General features: G+C 43.8%; 1 protein-coding gene across 1 annotated transcript; it reads right to left on the bottom strand.

Moving 5' to 3' along the window:
- Positions 1-10,026: 10,026 nt before the first annotated feature.
- Positions 10,027-14,798, bottom strand: LAMTOR5 (late endosomal/lysosomal adaptor, MAPK and MTOR activator 5). Its single transcript, XM_028102203.2, has 4 exons — positions 14,675-14,798; positions 13,761-13,822; positions 11,029-11,146; positions 10,027-10,360 (listed from the first exon to the last, which is right to left on the bottom strand). The coding sequence occupies exons 1-4, from the start codon at positions 14,707-14,709 to the stop codon at positions 10,300-10,302; spliced, it is 276 nt and encodes a 91-aa protein (XP_027958004.1). The 5' UTR covers positions 14,710-14,798; the 3' UTR covers positions 10,027-10,299.
- Between the last annotated feature and the right edge of the window lie 3,476 nt (positions 14,799-18,274).

Raw genomic sequence — 18,274 nt, 5'->3', positions numbered from 1 at the left:
GATGGTTGGTCTCTGTGACAATACCAAGACAGTTGATTCAGTTGACAAGAAACTCATCTAAACTTTTAAACTTTATTTTTCTCTGTGCTATAAAACCCTTTGTAATTTTTTTTAGCCCACCCCTTTAAAAATGGATGATTTCCTCATTTATAAATTGTTTACAGGCTCTGATCTCAACCTCAAAAATGCAAGCAGGGTTTTGTACCATCTTTGGGGATTTTTCTGGAGGCCTGCTGCCTAGCTTCCCCTGGCAAGTCCAGATGGCTTTGACAGTTATCCTGGGGCATGTCCATAGTTACATATAAAGTCAGCCTGACTATGTCTCCCTATCCCTGTTTATTCCATAATCACAATCCAGGCAGAACCATGGGAGAGGTGAGAAAAAGTTAATGAAAAGCCATGATTCGATGGACATCAAAGCCATTACAGAGATCTGAATGGCATCTGAAAGATGACCATTCCGTTTATTTCAGGCAGGAATTGCAAAGGAATTAACTACAAAGCCTGATCTCACTGTAAGGTGGCCGCTCTTAGCACTGGCCTCCGTGGCCTTGGTCTGAAAGCCACATCCCAGGGGAAGTTGTGCATCACCCTCTGGTCCTCTGGGTGAGCTCTTGACTTTAGAGAAACAAGGAAGGGAGGAGAAGCCTCGGGTTTAGGAATTCCCTTTACAAAGCAATTGCTAAAATGAAAATATTCTAAGGGACTAACTAAATAGATGTGACAACAAAAATGTCATGACCGCTCCTCGAATGAATCCTGGACCAGGAAACAAGTCGTAAAGGACTTTAGGAGATCACTTGGGGAAATCTGAATTCTGGACTTTCTAGTAGACCATGTGGTCGTAGTCTTGTTCTGCTAGGACCATGTTCTTGGTCTCGGGAGCTGCATGCTAGCAAGCACTCAGGAGTGAGATATCATAGAACCTGCTGTTTTCTCACAAGTGGTTCAGCAAAAAAAATAAATAAATAAAAAATAAAGAAATAGCAAAGAGAAATGTAAATGTCCGGAGGAAAGCATGCAGCATTCTTTATTTCCCTCCGTCAGGTTAGCAGGCAGGCTGTTGCTTCCTGGACAGGGCAGGCTGTCAGGTGAGCAGGCCAGGGGAGGGGGGTGGGGGGCTGGGGGAAGATGCCGGTCATTCAAAACATTGCAGAAAACCAACCCCAACACACTGTCCCGTCTTTATTTTACCTTTGATGTGGTCTTCAGCAAAGGAATCCACGGATGAGGCAATCTGGGAAGAAAAAGTATAGGATTTTCGACAAAGTTACTCTTCTTTTTAAGGCATTTCATTCAGCTGCACTGTGAACACAAGCGAACATTCTAAGTCGGTGTGGTTGGAGCCAATGTGGTCACTCCTGCCAGTGGACTTTAACTTCCTGAGGGGTGGAGGAAACACTGTGATTTGACATCATCACAGGCCCTCCCTCCACCCATCCAGACTCAGAAAGTAGAATTTTTCACCATAGGCTCAGAAGCAAGCATCGGAGTAAACCAAGTAGAAAATCCTTTTGGGAACTATGGTTAAGTTAATTCAACAAGGAAGCCCTTACACAGAGGTGACTTTAAGGCCCAGGGTGGTTTCTGCAAGCAAACCCAAATCTAAGCCCCGTCAATGCCACAAAGATACCAAATTAAAATGGTAAAGACAACTCATCACAAGGAACTAGGCTTTAAACTATATCAACAACTTCCTTGCTGGGGCGCCTGGCTGCCTCAGTAAGGAGAGCATGTGACTCTTGATATCAGAGTCTCGAGTTCCAGCCCCATGGCAGGCATAGGGCCTACCGAAAATCAATAAATAAACTATCTTAAAACAAACAAACAAAAAAACACCAAAAACTTCCTTGCTTTGCTTCCACCTTTTTCTCTGTGAAAGCCTCTCCCTGAGCTCGGTCGATGGAGTGCTGCTAAATCCTTCTGACCTGACACTGCCTGATTTGAATAGATTTTTCCTCAAATAAACTCTTAACCTATTTATTTAATATGCTTCAGTTTATCTTTTAACAGTTCTGGTATCAGAAGAGGGAACAAAGGAAGGAGACCTCTACCCGCCCCCCGCCCCCAGGAGCAAGGAGCAAGGGACGCAGGTCCCCACCCAGCCCACGGAGCTTGAGGCTTTTTTGGGCCTCTACAGGCTCACGGGCAAGTCCCTCTTAGGTCCTAGCTCCACAGCGTTTGTATTCCAAACTGTCGGACTTCATTCAAGCACTTCTTTTTAGGGACTGGGTCCAGAAACTGACTGGGTTCAACTTAAACACTGGCCTGGGTCTGGGGGCAGACTAGGTCCAACTTGAACTGGGCTGGGCCCAGTGTGAGGCCTCAGCTGAATAAAATACTGTGTTAAAGCTGAACAAGCAGGTTAACCTTACCAAAGATAATCTTCAATGCCAGTGGCCATAGTGGAGAATTCTTAATTTAGGTGAATGTATCCATTTATGCGGTTCCCTTGAGAAAAAAAGGGTCTTAGCCAAACACTCACATTAAAAGGTGGGGGAAAATCATTTTTCCTCCTCTGCAATTTCTGGTGACCAGAATGAGACCTCCTGGGACACCCCACTCACTCCAGAGCCTGCAGACGGGATCCTGAGAAAACTGGCGGAAGCCAGCAAAGGGTGAGAATTCCTACCAAAGTTAGCTCTCCTGGATCTCTCTCTGTGGTGCTTGGGTGAGAGAGGAAGGTAAACTTCATGCTGTCCCTTCCTTTCCAAATTCAGATTGACAAGAGAAAAACATTTGAGAATTAGATCTTTGAATTGTGACTCATGAATTTCTGTTTTGGGTACCCACTGGTTATCAATCCTTGTCTTCCTGTAGACAGCTATTGCTTTCCCCTTTGTCTCATTTTGTGTCCTGAAAACTGGCTTGGCTTTTCTGCCTATTGGGACACACAGGTTATTAGTTCTTGCAAGTGCAGGCAGCTCAACTGTAGGGTTGGAGGCCCTAAAACTATGGCTGGACAGAAATATGGGTTGCACCCCATATGCAGCAAGTGTCCTCCCAGCCATGCTCAGCCATGAGGGGGATTGTCCGAAGTCTCCTTTTGGGTTCTCTTTGGGAGTAACTCAGGGTCTCGGGAGGTAGTATCTCTTGCACCCTCCTTGGGAGCACTTCTGTCCATGGTTAAGTCATAAAAGGTTTGTTAGTTTGAGTTTTGAGTCATCTGATAGGGATACCTCTGGTTTAAAAGAAGAAAAATTTTTACTGTTTGTCCAGCTAAGAAGTATTAATAAGATATTTGAAAGGATGTTTAGTGAGCTCTGTGGTCAGAAGTTGGCCGGATTGGAAGCTGATATTCAGAGCCTGATAGGAACTTTTAAAAAGGCCTTTTTCCCTAAACTAAAGTGAAACTATGTACCTAAAGGGAAAGAAAAACATTCCCAAGCCACTGTGAAAGGATTTACTAAGTCATAAAGGTACACAGCTCTTAATCTAGAGTGTGAGAATCTTTTAATTTCCATCTCAGTTGAAATCCCCCTAATGGGGGCGCCTGGGTGGCTCAATCGGGTAAGCGTCTGCCTTCAGCTCAGGTCATGATCCCAGGGTCCTGGGATCGAGCCCCGCATTGGGCTCCCTGCTCATCGTGGAGCCTGCTTCTCCCTCTCCCTCTGCTGCTCCCCCTGCTTGTGCTCTCTCTCTGTGTCAAATAAATAAATAAAATCTTAAAAAAAAAAAAAGAAAAAGAAATCCCCCTAATGAATAATAAATAAAGCCTCAAATTGAAGATCATGCGGGTGGATGGGAGGGTCAGTCAGCCTGTTGATATCATTCAGGTTGCAACCCAGTTCTTTGAGGAATTAAAAACAACTGTCCTGTCCTGACAAATCTCATCTTTACAAGAACAGAAATGTGGCTCTAGAAACGGTTCAAAGCACACTAACCATTTTACCATACCCAAACCTCTCCTGTACATCTCAAAAGACTTGCAGGGTACTGTAAAACATCTGGATTTAGGGAATAAAAATCCTTTTTGGTGGAATTTATATCTTTTCCCTGTGCCTTTGAGATGTAAATGTTCTACTTCTGTTCTCTAGGTACCCAGAGCCATTTCTTTGAAATGCAGACTTCAGGGATGTAATTCTTTTTTTTTTTTAATTTTTTAAAATTTTATTTTATTGTTATGTTAATCACCATACATTACATCATTAGTTTTTGATGTAGTGTTCCATGATTCATTGTTTGCATATAACACCTAGTGCTCCATTCAGTACATGCCCTCTTTAATACCCATCACCAGGCTGACCCATCCCCCCACCCCCTCCCCTCTAGAACCCTCAGTTTGTTTCTCAGAGTCCATAGTCTCTCATGGTTCGTCTCCCCTTCCGATTTCCCCCCCCTCACTTAATTCTTATCAGAAGGGACAAAAAGAAACCGGGGTTGGGGGTAGGGGTGCTGCTTGGAAACTAGGAGAAAGTTATACTAAGTTAGGTTAAATAACAGATATTCACTGAGTATCTACACCATTTCCAAATAAGATAAAATACTAGAATACTAATTATTGAACTTAAGTTTATTTACTTTTGGCTTTTTATACAGAGGAACTAAGGATGTTTGAGTCTCGGGAAGTATGTTTTGTGCCACAGTGAGAAATTTGCTATGAGGAGGGACACACTACTAGAAATTATGAAATTTATAAATTTGCCAGTCCATGGAATACCAGTGTAACAGTCCACAATTGGTTGCTTCTCTGTTTTCATAAGAAATTCAGGATTCCAAGGGTTAAGAATTCTAATTAATATATGTAATTAAAACTACTTAAAAATAGTAAGGGTGAAAGGAAACATCTGCATGAAAAGCAAGGAAGGAAAGTCAAACGTGTTTTTTATTTTTATTTATATGTACATTTCTTGTAAAGTTTATTTGAATAATCTCTACACAGACCATGGGGGCTCAAACTCACACCCCGAGATCAAGAGTTGCATGCTCCACCGACTGAGCCAGCCAGGCGCCCCTTATAATTTTTTAATATACCTCAGTTTATTGTTTAACACTATGCTGAAGGCGGGGTGTGGGGCCGCAGAACTTTGATCCCGGTGCTGCTCCTCTGGGAGTTCCTCAGGACATGCTAATTTTACAGAAAACGTACAACTCTCCCAGACTTGGGAGATGAGTTTCCTGGCCACAGATGGCAGTCTGCAGTAAGTTCTGCCTATTTATGTGACCTTTTGTGTATTGGCTAATTTTACTTAGTCATCTGCAGTTGAAGCCCCACTTCCTTTTTTTAATTCTTGATCACATTAATTCCAAACACCTCCCGTGGAACATATATACTTGTAGTTTTAACGAAGCCTTTCTTGCGTTTTGGAAATGGTTAAGTTTCCTCGAAAATGACTGGGAAAATTCAGCTTTCTTATCCCATTTCCTTCCTCTGTCCCACCCTCCACATCAAAAAAGAAAATATAATAAAAAAGGCAACAGGAAATCGCCTTTCATCTCCCCAGCACCAACATTCTAGGTTTTGAACCGGAGTGCGTTTTTGTTTTATCTGGAAAATCTGCACATATTTATGCATCCTCCTTTATAAAAAATAAGGGGTTTCTCAGGCTCTTAAAACCAAACTCCGTGATACTTTTTGATGAAAGTGCCAGCAGAAGCACAGCTGGGAAGATGCCCTGCAAGTGTTACAGATGGAAAGGATTAGGCAGTTGTGTGGTGCTGGTGCTAAGGATCCAACAGACCTTCAGCAGAGGGCAAAACCCTAAAGAGAGAAGGTGAAGCCTTTTCAGACAGTTATTTGTGGTTACTAACAATGTTCCTAATTGTTAGTGTGTTGTACTTACATATTAACAAGCACTTTCGAGTAAACATCCATGGGACTAATTTTTGGGGGCGCGTGTGTGGGGAGGACTTGTTCTTTTAAAGCAGGGCTATCTATGATTCCGATAGCAGGCTGAGCTGAGGCTAGGCTTTCTATCCATAGAGAGCTCTGATGCTGAGGGCTGGAGGTCAGGTTCAAAGTGTGGCGGAACAGTCAGCCACTCTCGGAGGCTGGGAGGGATGCGCAGTCCTCGGATGAACTGCTCTGAGCACCTACGGCATACAGGGAGCGTTCAGATGTGCGAAACGCAGACTTGGTTAGAATCTCAACTCTGCTGCTTTTTAAGCCTGGAGACTCTGGACAGGTTACCCTGAGTCTGTTTTCAAATCTGTAAAATGTCGCTGGTACTACTTTGCAAGTTTTTTTTTGTGAGGACTAACAATATACAGAGATTGTAGGAGAAACAGAACCAGTAGGAGATCTATGTATATGCGCACACACACAATCCCACTTCAGCGGCTTAGGATCATATACAATCCTACTTTCGCTGCAGCTCTGTACAGACCAGAAAATCAGCAGTCTCCAGCCCTGAGCTCTTCGCAGCACTCTTTCCATCCATAAATGTGGGTGCACCCTGCCCTACCTTGAAGCTTGTTATGAAGAATAAATGAGGACGGATGTTCGTTTATTAATTTCATTCAATAAAGTTGCCTCCTATGTGCCAGGCACTGTGCTAGACAGAGGGGCTATGTGTAGGCAGAGGGTGGTCTGAGATGTGGCATAAGGGGTGGGCAGGGACGGGATCTCCCAGGGCTTGGGAGACCACAGTAACAGTTTCAGGTTTTGTTCTACAGGCTATGGGAGGTATAGCACTGTGCCTGCTACAAAGTGAGCACCTGCTACATGTTTTTTCCTGAGCATTACCATCAGCATGTCTTTTTAGAAACTTAAGTTCCAGGTGCCTGGGTGACTCAGTCGTTAAGCATCTGCCTTCGGCTCAGGTCATGATCCCAGGGTCCTGGGATCGAGCCCGGCATCGGGCTCCCTGCTCAGCGGGAAGCCTGCTTTTCCCTCTCCCACTCCCCCTGCTTGTGTTCCCTCTCTCGCGGTGGCTCTGTCAAATAATAAATAAAATCTTTAAAAAAAAAATTCAAGTTTCACATGTCTAATTATCAAACCCAGACATCTTTGCTCTCTAATCCTGCTCTCTGAGTGCTTCTTTCCAAGGCACCTAGTTCTTCCTATCTCTAGATTAGACAATTCAATTATCTTTAATTCTTCATTCTCTTTTGTTTCCTTTCTGCCAGTTTTTTTTTTTCTGTCTCTCATATTTGATCCTGAGCTAAGGACTTGATCTTGCTGAGCCTATTTCTTCCTCTCTGAAATGGGGATAATACCTTGTAAGAGGATTAAATGAGCTAAATGCATGTAAATTGTTTAGCATGTGTCTAGCATGTAGCAAAAACTTAAAAGATGGGCTCTTATCACTCAGGGTTAAGAATTGGAAATACATACTAAAAGGAAGTTTTTCTGCTTGAAAAAAAGTGAGTTTGGTCTACCTCATCAGACTAATGTTTGTAAGCTCAAATTTGATGCTTATTTACTCCGAACTCCATTCTGCTAACAGGGTGAGGCCCAGGACTCTTAAAAAGTAGATATTCAAGTTCCTTGAGGTAGCTGCCCTACCTTCCAGCTTTTTCACCTCCTACCTCACAGACCAAACTAAAGCATTTAGTATTACATAAATAGTCCTCTTGGTTTATCACCAGTGTTTGCTGTTGCCACTCTCTCTGCCTGGAACGTCCTAGGTCTTTCCACAAAACTCTCTTCTATTAGGTATAGGTTATTCTACCTGGCAAGTATTCAGTGACTACTATGTCCTAGCACTGTTCTAAGTACTTGGAATACACTCGTGTGAATAAGACAAAGCACCTGCCCTTAAAACCTATGCAGAGGCAGGCAAGACAGGCAAATATCATATAACATACAAACATATTTTAAAATATAAAACAAACATATATACTACATGTCAGGTATTGGTGAAGACAATATACATGCACATCCCTTCTATCAAAGTACGAACTCAAAGGCTGGAACCAGGTCTTATGCAAAATCTTTGTATCCTCTTATGGTATCTTATATTTGGAGATGCTTGGTATTTTTGAATAAATAACATTCTGGAGATTTTTTTATACTGTCAAATATTAAATTGCTAAAGAGTAACAGGAGCTGCATTTAAATTCAACAAAATGAGGTCACCTGTACCTGCCTGTGCACCATTCCACTGTTGAGAATTTATTTTTTTATTTTTATTTTTTTTTAAAAAGACACATTTATTCAGCGTCATGATCAGACTATTACATTTAGCAATCAACAGCATGGGTGCAAAAAAAAAAAATCTACATTAAAACCCTTTGTTGGAATGCTTTACACTTTCCACAGAACAGAAACTAAAATAACCTGTTATACAATTAGTCACAAATACAGTCCTCGAGTTGTTTGCCCATACACATGAGTATTGTCTAAAACATGTCTTCTTTGTAGCAGCTAGGCCCTGCCACCACTGTGCTTGGCTGAGTTCACAAATCTGTTGTAACCTGTGGCTTCCCTGTCACTTCTCTGGCTCTCCTCTCCTGCTAAGCTTTGTTTCCTGGCCGTAATTAAAACCTTCTGCCACTGCCATAGCTACTGCTGCTGCTGGAACCACCACAGCCACCTTGGTTTCGTGGTTTGGCAAAGTATTGGCCTCCACCACCATAGGGGCCAGAGCTTCTGCCTCCAAAATTTCCTCCTTTCATGGGTCCAAAATTTGAGGATTGATTGTTGTAATTGCCAAAATCATAGCTTCCGCCACCTCCAGAGCTGCTTCCATCATGACCAAGTCCGTCATAGCCATCCCCACGGCCACCATGTCCACCACCACCGCGACTGCCACCAAAGCCACCTCGACCACGGAAGTTCCCTCCACGACCAAAGTTGTCATTCCCACCAAAACCACCTCCACGACCACCACCAAAGTTTCCAGAACCACTTCGACCTCTTTGGCTGGATGAAGCACTAGCCATCTCTTGCTTAGAGAGGGCTTTCCTTACTTCACAGTTGTGGCCATTCACAGTACGGTATTTTTGAATGACCATCTTGTCTACAGAGTCATGGTCATCAAATGTTACAAAAGCAAAACCTCTCTTTTTGCCACTGCCTCGGTCAGTCATGATCTCGATCACTTCAGTTTTCCCATACTGTTCAAAATAATCTCTTAGGTGATGTTCTTCAGTGTCTTCTTTAATGCCACCAACAAAAATCTTTTTCACAGTTAAGTGCGCACCAGGTCTTTGAGAATCTTCTCTTGAGACAGCCCTCTTTGGTTCCACAACTCTTCCATCCACCTTGTGTGGCCTTGCGTTCATGGCTGCATCCACGTCCTCCACAGTGGCATACGTGACAAACCCAAAGCCTCTGGAGCGCTTGGTGTTTGGATCTCTCATTACCACACAGTCCGTAAGCGTTCCCATTGCTCAAAATGGCTCCTCAGACTCTCATCGGTTGTTTCAAAGCTCAAACCTCCGATGAAGAGCTTCCGCAGCTGTTCAGGCTCTTTGGGAGACTCTGACTTAGACATGACGGCGGTGGGAGGGGAGACTTAAACGATGCTTACTCTGCGGTGTCCACGGGCAGAAAGGAGTAATCTAACGAACGTATCTCCACTGTTGAGAATTTATAGTTTACCTTTATAAGGTTAAAGAAAAGATAATGTTGTCTTATGTTCAGATGGCAGATTTTTTTTCCTGGCCAAACATGCATATTTTTATAATGGTATGATGTTCAAAGTACAAGCTCAGAGATGGGAGTCTTTTTTTTTTTTTAAGATTTTATTTACTTATTTGAGAGAGAGTGCAAGAGAGAGGGAGAGCATGAATGGGGTGGGGGAGGGGTGGGGGAGAGGGAGAAACAGGCTTCCCGCCGAGCGGGGAGCCCGATGCAGGGCCTGAGCCGAAGGCAGACGCTTAACCGTCTGAGCCGCCCAGGTGCCCCTGAGTTGGGGAGTCTAAAATCCAAATGGTTACTCTGCAAATCCCTTAGCCTTAGTTACACAAATGCAAAATGGGACAACTAAGAGTACATACCATATAAGGTTATCAGTGAGAATTAAAGGAAGCTTTGGAAAGAGAAGAGAGTAATTTGGAACAAAGACTTAAAAAAAAATTACAATTTGATAATTGAAAAAAAAATTTGATAAGAATTTAAAGAATCCAGGAGATCCAAGCTTTCCTCTGACCAGATTTATTGAACATAAGAAAACTCTATGTACAAAGTGACCTGGACCTGCTGCTTCAAAACATGATCCTTTCTTACTAATATTTGGGTTAAGTCAGTCCATTGAGTGTCAAAAAGCAGCTTACTCTAAAATTAATAGAAATGTGCCCAATACAACACTAAATAAATGGCCTAACTACTGGGACTTTCATAGTTCTACAAGATCATTTACACAGGTAGGATTGAGCCCTGGTGACAGGCTGCTGGAGAACTGATATAAGCCGTCAAGAGGCCATCTTGTGCACTGCCACAGTGATGCCGTCATGCTTCTGGATCATAATGTTCCTGAAAGGCAAAGCGGAAGATATTCAGTAAAATGTTGTATAAGTGGGAGTCTGCTGAAGATTAAAGATGCTGTTTGGTTTAGGATACAACTAAAAAAATACTATATCATTTTTTTAATGTTTGAGAGCAATATATGAACACAGGAAAACATTTGGGAAATACAGAAAAGTATAAAATATACAAATGAAATGAATCTATAATCCTACTGCTCAAAGACAGCCACTACTGTGTTTTGTTATCTGCATGTACACCATACATGCATTTTTTTTCTCTTTTTACAAAACTGTGATCATACGGTGCACAGTTCTGTATTCTGCTTTCATCATTTACTATTATTCTGAGGATGCTCACTTGGAATATCTTTAGTATTTCTATTACTACAGAAGTAGTTTCTGTCCTTTGGTTGGTCTTCGCCTGTACTATTTATTACTTTCTTTTTCTTGACAGACCAATAGTCATGACAATTTTTGCTCTTCATTTAAATAACTGTGGTCCTGAAAGTACATTAGCTTCAGAGATCAGTCTATTTCCTCCTATGGTCCAAAGGGTGAGGAACCTCCCTCCAAGTTTTTTGAATGGAAATCGCTAATAACACAGGGCAGGCCCCACTCAACCTTCCCAGGAACTTTTCTAATTAAAAAGGAAAGGATCCGTCAACATCTACTCACCCATTATCTGATTCTAGACACACCACAGGAATATCAGTGGGGTCTGAGGTCAGCTTAGCTGCTTGCTGGGCTAGAACAGATATCACCCCAGCATGTTCATCTGACAGGGTCCCACGGCCTGCAAGACAGATGTAATCATGTCACCCGATTGTCCAAAAATGAGTACTGAGCTATAGTAGTATCTCTCATTGATTTATTCACAAAAAGAAGGCTCAGTTCATGGTCTTTTAGGTTAGGTACTGACATGAAATGATTTTATCCTGATACTCAGCTGGTTACATAAACAAGAAAGCCAGACAATAGTTCTTACATCAAGAAAGCGTCAGGAGACACTCAATTTTCAATCACTCTCATCACCATCTCTAAACACCTTCTCACACATATAAGGAAGCTCTAATTCAAGTCAATCTGAAAGCCATAAATTCCTTTTACAGGAAGCTTAGTGAAACCAACAAGACACTCAGAGGTGAGCTTGACAAAAAGCAGTCAGTAAGGGCAAGAGACTTGTGAAACTAATTAATTCCTCATGGGAAATCTGATTTCCTTTTAGTGAGCTCAACCTCAAAGGATACAAAAGTCTTTACTCAGGAGTTCGGCTGTAAAGTCACTTTGACAGTATACGTGAATATTCTGTGAGCAGTTATTTCAACTAGAATAAGCTGGGTGTTTTCAAATACAAACTTAACTGGCTTTTGTTAATGTTTGTTTTAGCCTGTAGATAATAACTAAATCTTGGGTGCCCGATACAAAAGGTAATTACTAAGTTTACACTATATCTCCACATATGAAGGCAGCATAAGGTCGCCTGCCTGGAACTGTGGCAGGTAACAGACACACCAGTATGGCAGAGTCCGTGGATTTACTACGGTTACATAAAACGCTAACTGGACAGACCGTGCAGTCTTTTGGGCCTTGAAGGTTTCTTGAAGGAGCTTATTTCTTAGATTTCCACACCTGGATTTCAGGCTTTCCTTCAACAAGCACCTCAAGTAAATCTGCCTTTTTTCTCCCAACGAAATGATTTGTGTAAAATCTGAGTTACACAGATTACCTCTTTCAGTTACCCTCCCAGCAGAAATTCAGAGCTTTAAAATTCCTGCAGTAAAGAGGAGCAAGGAGGCAGGAGTCCTTGGTTTATGAGTTCTGACATGAATTAGCTGAATGCTTTAGTTACTTACCTCTCAGGATTTATCTCCTCATCTGTAACTCTTACATTTATTGAGCATCATGTCTGGGTTCTGTGCTGAGTGTTTCACACACAGTATATTATCTTACAGCACTGTGACTAAGAGGTTTTGGAGCCAGACTGAAATCCTAGCTCAACCCTAGTCTATGACCTGGGGCAAGTTACTCAACCTCAATTTCTTCATCTGCCTCACAGGGTTGTTACAAGGATTAAATGACTTAGAGTTTGGGTAAAGCACTTAGAATGGTGCTTCGGCACATAGCGGGCACTCAATAAATGCATAATAAATAATTACTATCATTATTAAACAACCCAGTATGGAGATCCTGGGTTGGCATGGCCTTGGCAGCTCGTGTCCTTTCCACCCATGTCAGCCAAGTGCCCTAGACCTTTGCTGCCCAACACCCCTTCGCTGGCCAAGGCCTGGCTGCTCAGCACCACCCTGTGCCCGACGGGGGTCTGCATGAGGGCTGTGCCTGCGCAGGTGGCCTCGGTGCTCACGCAGGGTCTGGGCAGTTACCCAAGCGAGCTGCCTGTATGGTGATGCGCCTCCTCTGATGTGAGAGGGAATCAAGGACCATATTCTTTACCAAAAAAAAAAAAAAAAAAAGTCTTAAAACTCAATGACAAGATTGACCCAGAAAAGCTCTAGGTAAATTCGCATTTGATGAAAGACCAAATGGCTTAAACAGTTTGGACCAAGTAGAGATTATTATATTGGCCATGGAGGACGACTCTGGGTTTGAAATTCCTGATACAGATGTAGAGAAGTTAATGTGTCCACAAGAAATTGTATATTACATTGCAGATAAGAAGGATGTATATGAATAAAATATCAGACCCCCTTTCTTCACTTAGAGAAGACAAGGAAGATACTGGTGATTGTCTGGAAGTGACAACGTGTTTTGGCATTATCATTGACTTTGACAGAGTAATTCTGTTTAGACTTGTATTGAAATTGTCTAAGAGTTTTTGCCCTTTGAAAATAAATCTATACAACCAACCAACTAACCAACCAACAAAAACAACCCAGTAGAGAAACAAAGGCTAAGAAAGGCTATTTTTGGTCTAAGGTCACACTATTAGCAAAGGAAGAGCAGGGGGCTGAACCCAAGTGTGTTCAACTCTGAAGCTCCCATTTCTACTGCCTACTCTCTTACTGTTAAGTCCGTTGGACTACAAAATAGCACTATTTTGCTGGGTTATTGTGAAAAGTAGAGATAAAGTACACAGACCCTAGCAGTCTGCACACATTCAACAAATGGAACCTGATGTCGTGATCTCAAGTCCTTGCTAGACCCAATTTAAAGTAACTCAATACTATTTTAGTAGAAACAATTTTGTACTGTTAGAACTGCAAGGACCACTTCTACCTTCATAAATACCAACTGAAAAGTTTCAATTTTGGAGATAAACTCTACTCTCACAAAAGTACCCAGAAAGGGGCAGGATAACAAGAAGTACAAGCGAGAGAACGGCACACTAGGCTCCCAGTCAATATCAAGTGCTTTGCAATCAATCAAAGAGTTGATCGTGAGATACTTACAGCCCAGATTAAGTCCTTGTGAATCTGTGCACAGGACTCCAACAATGGATGGATTCTTCATTCTAATTCCAGGAGCACCAGAGGAATGAAGCAGATGATGTCAGAAAATGAATTTAAATAATTATAACAACACATACAGGTTTCTATGTACCAGGCATTGTTGCGCTTTAAACCACTGTTTCTCTTTTTTCATTATCACCGCCCCCCCCGGAGAAAAATTAAATTACAATGAACTAATGTAAATTTAATAGTTAAACCAATTTACGTCTGATGGGAGAAAAGACTGGGTCAGGTACTGTTGAGCTTTGGAGGGCCACAAATACGGCAATATTAATATTTTGTCATCATTGTTAAAGATGCAGAAAAAACTAACACCGGTTGCCTCCAGGAGGGGAAGTGGGAGAAACTGAGGGGCACTGGTGGGAGGCGCCTTCTTATACTTTCAATTTTATACTTTAGGTGGGTATTACCTGTTCAAAAATTTAAGAGATGTCTTTCATTTCCTTAAGCACCAAGTAACTGGCTACACACGGGAGGAGAGACGTGTGTGTTTATGTTTACATTGCAGGGCTCGCTTTGCACACCTGGTACAACCTTCCCCCAAATTAACCCATTTCCTAAAACTCCCGAAGAATGACCCTGCCATACAGACAACTGCAACACGACGGGCGGTTTTGGCCTTGGCCTTGGGCTGCGGAGACTAGCTCCCGGAAGGAGGGTGCCGGGCCCCGGCAGGATTGCGGGATTTTAATTCCGGGTCACTCCTGCCACCCCCGCGGCCGCGGGACAGGGTTCGCCGCCTCAACACCCCCCCTTCCCCGACCCGAGGGTCGCACGGCGTCCCCAACACGCCCGGCCGGCACTCGCAGCGCGCGCCCTGTGTCCCGCTCAAGTCCCCACGCCGCGCTACTCACGTATCCTCCAAGTGCTGCTCCAAGGTGGCCTCCATCCCGCCCGCCGTCCGCCGGGCCCGGGATCCCGCAGCTCTCGTCGCCTCCTTCTCCGCCCCAGGCCCGGAGTGCGTCTCGCTCACGTGACCCGAACCGGGCGCAGAGGGGGACGGCGCCTCCAAAGGGACAAACTTCGCCGGGCAACCTCCGCGTTGTGTTTGGACGAGTTCGTTCCGCCCCCGCCGCCCCGAACCGCAACCGGGTGGCGCGAGTGATTCCCGCGGGGGGAGAGGTGTGCAGCTGGCCTGCAGGGCCTCGGTTCCGCCCTGGCACTGTGTCTCAGCGGTGTCAACCTTTGGATTTCCATTCAGCCGATTCCGAGACCTTCAGACCAGATCTTGTGTGCGTTTTGCAATAACCGGGCGGATCAGACAGTCAGATCCAGGCGGTGCGGCAGGGACAGAGAGCGACGTCGGACCCTGGTGCAGTGCTGTACAGGCGTGTAGGGGAGGTGACATGCACGCAGGGGCCTGAGGACCACCTGGAACACGGTGAAAACCCCAAGCTAGGTATCGGGAAGTGTAGGGATTTTAACGAAGACCTTGGTTCTTCCTTTGGCGAGGGCGCAGGAAAAGTTTGAGGAAGAAGGTGTCCCTTGCAAAGAAAACTGGGTAGGACTACTTAAAAATAACTTTTAAAAGAGCAGTTGTGAAATAAGGAGAGAAAGCCACCCACAGGCTGTCCAGAGAGGATTTAAAATCCCTTGGAGAGAGGCGCCTGGGTGGCTCAGTCAGTTCCGTGTCAGACTTCCGCTGGGGTCATGATCTTGGGGTCCTGGGAGCCAGCCTCACGTTGGGCTCGCAGCTCACTGGGGAGTCTGCTTGTCTCTGTCCCTCTCCCTCTGCCCGTCCCCCGCTCATGCTCTCTCTCTCAAATAAATTAATGCAATCTTAAAAAAAAAAAAAAAAAAACCCTTGGAGAATATCCTTTCAGCCCATTACCTGCAAATATATGCTTTTATTTATTTTTTTCTTTTTTAGGCAAAATTGACACATAATGGACCTGCATTTCTGTAGCTGGCCTTTTCCACAGAATTTAGCATAAATGTCTTTCCATGTCAATAAGTATTCATTTGCATCCGTTGTGGTAGTTACAAAATATTCCATAATATAGTTGTACCATAAATGATTTAACTAATCCCTTATTAATATCCAGTTAGTTGGTTGTTGGTTTGGGGGGGAGGGTATTACAAATGCTGGGTGAATATCTTTGTAGCTAAATATTTGTGCACGTTAAAATTTTTCTTATGATAAATTACTAGAATGGAATTACTGGGTCAAAGGATATGTCCCTAGCTGTGATAGTGAAACTTGCAGCTTTCTTAAAATTCTAGTCTTGAATGTTGTAATTCAGGAGTTTCGGACTTCTGCCTAGAAAAACTTCTTATGTTAACATAGTATGGACCACTTAAATTTTAGAAAAAGCAGCTTAAAACTACCTTTAAAAGTCGGCTTCCCTCCGAAGTTCTGGGGAGGAAGCGCTGCTCTGCGGTAGCGCCCCCTATGGTCCCATGCGTTGTCAAGCTTTACTGGACTAGGGCTTCTCAGCTCCCGTTTTGTAAGCTCCGGGGCCAGGCCATCCTAGAGAGCTATAACTTGAGCCACATTTGTAGTTTTGAATAATCTAGCCACACTAAAAAAGTAAAACAGGTGAAATTAATTTTAATGGTATATTTTATTTATCCAACTAATGTGTCCAAAATATTGTTATTTCAACATGTAATCAATTTAAAAATACTAATGAGATATTTTACATTTTCCCCCCCTGTACTAAGTCTTCAAAATCCGGTGCATATTTTTCACAGCACATTTCAATTCAGACTGGCCACATTTCAAGTGTTCAATAGCCACGTGTGGCTATGGGCTGCTATATTGGCTAATGCAGCTCCCAGGTATCTCTGATTATCTCAAAGCCGGATTGATGATTCAAGTGTTCTCAGAAAAGCTGGTTGGAAGAGTGCTTGACCCCACATTTTTTCTACTTTCATGAGTTGGCAGGGGTATTGACGATTCTTTTTCTCAGTTTTGAGTGCTGATATCCGTTTCTGGGGTAACAGGAAAAGTCCCACATTCAAGGACTTGCCTCATTGCATTGTAATTCTTTATATGTTTACTTTTTTCAAAGATAAGAAAAGTATCTCCTCCATTTCTGCATCCTGAGCATTGTGGGATGCAATGAGGATTCAATATTTATTGAAGAATCTTGATGGGTCTTTTGGGAAAGGAACTCTGTGTCATGTTAAGAACCTTTAAGTCATGGGGCACGTGGCTGGCTCAGTTGGAGGAGTGTACGACTTTTGATCTTGGGGCTGTGAGTTCAAGCCCCATGTTGGGTGTAGAGATTACTTAAAAAAAGAAGAAAAACCTTTAAGTCCCAAACTTTGGCCACATTTATCCTCTTCTCCATAAACAAGCTCGTGGGAAATGGAAGTCCCAGGAGGGTCCAGCAGAGAATGGCCCACATGTCTTGACTGCGAAGTTGGAGGTGAGAAGCACAGTTGGGGGAACCAGACCTTCTAGGTCCTCTCTCTGCTGTTGGCCCCAAAGACCCTAGCTCCTCTTCCTTGGCCTATCAGGAGCAGAATCCTCCTGGGGGGGGGGTCCATTGAAGAAGCACAGCTCGGGTAGAGGGTCTCGTTCTCCCTTGGGTGCACAGGGTCGGCTACCCCAGGGCCAGCCCTGTTGGTCACTCTGTCAAGTGCTCAATGTCCCATGGAATGAGCTTGAAACCTGGCTGGGGAATGGGCCCTCATAAGCCACTAGGGGGCACCACGGCCATGGAAAACTCTGCTCAGGCTGCAGGATCCCAGGGGAAGGAAAGGGATCCATAGATCTGCTGAGCTGGTACAGCTTGGTGAGGATAGCATTAGGCTTGAGGCAGACAGAGGCAGAATTCCTGACCACCGCCTACCTGTGTGACCTCTGAGCTTCAGGGGCTCCTCTGTGATTTGACAGTATCTTGACCTGCCTCCTGAGGTTGTGGGGACGATTATACGAGATGCTTTACATCAGAGGAGCTGGTGCACTGTGGGAGTCAGTAAATCAGCTCTGCTAAATCTGAGCAAAAAGTCCTGTTTGTTTCCTCAAATTGTTTACAGTTTAGGTGAGGACACGCATGAGAAAATAAGGAACAGTTCAATGAAGGTCAGAGCCAAACGCTGAGGCATACCCTCCAGCAGTCTAGTTCATGGGGGAGGGAGGTCGAGGGCTGGATTTACACAGCTACTCCGCAGAGCTATGTTAAATGCCCTAATTAAATATGTTTTTTTTTAAGATTTTTATTTATTTGACAGAGAGAGCTAGAGAGCGAGAGCACATGCATGGGGAGTTGCAGGCAGAGGGAGAGGGAGAAGCAGGCTCCTCCTCACTGAGCAGGGAGCCCGACGTGGGGCTCGATCCCAGGACCCCGGGATCATGACCTGAGCCGAAGGCAGATGCTTAACCGACTGAGCCACCCAGGTGCCCCTGAATATGGTTTATTACACTTTTGTATGGTATAAAAATTATAAAATACAGTGAGAGGAAACATCACCTGAAATCCCAGCCCTAACCAGAATGACACGAA

The sequence above is a fragment of the Eumetopias jubatus genome, unplaced genomic scaffold (assembly GCF_037043125.1).
Source record: "Eumetopias jubatus isolate StellerSeaLion01/CBP00866 unplaced genomic scaffold, mEumJub1_p1.0 scaffold_4, whole genome shotgun sequence".
Lineage (NCBI taxonomy): Eukaryota > Metazoa > Chordata > Mammalia > Carnivora > Otariidae > Eumetopias > Eumetopias jubatus.
The sequence above is the reverse complement of the archived record's forward strand: the minus strand, read 5'-3'. Positions and strand labels throughout refer to the sequence as shown.

Bases quoted from the DNA above. Each gene is read 5' to 3' on its own strand.
- LAMTOR5 (XM_028102203.2), bottom strand. From the start codon at position 14,709: ATGGAGGCCACCTTGGAGCAGCACTTGGAGGATAC. The intron at 11,147-13,760 runs GTAAGTATCTCA...TCTGTCTTGCAG, and splicing joins ACAAGGACTTAATCTGGGCT to GCCGTGGGACCCTGTCAGAT. The intron at 10,361-11,028 runs GTGAGTAGATGT...TTTGCCTTTCAG, and splicing joins TGTCTAGAATCAGATAATGG to GAACATTATGATCCAGAAGC.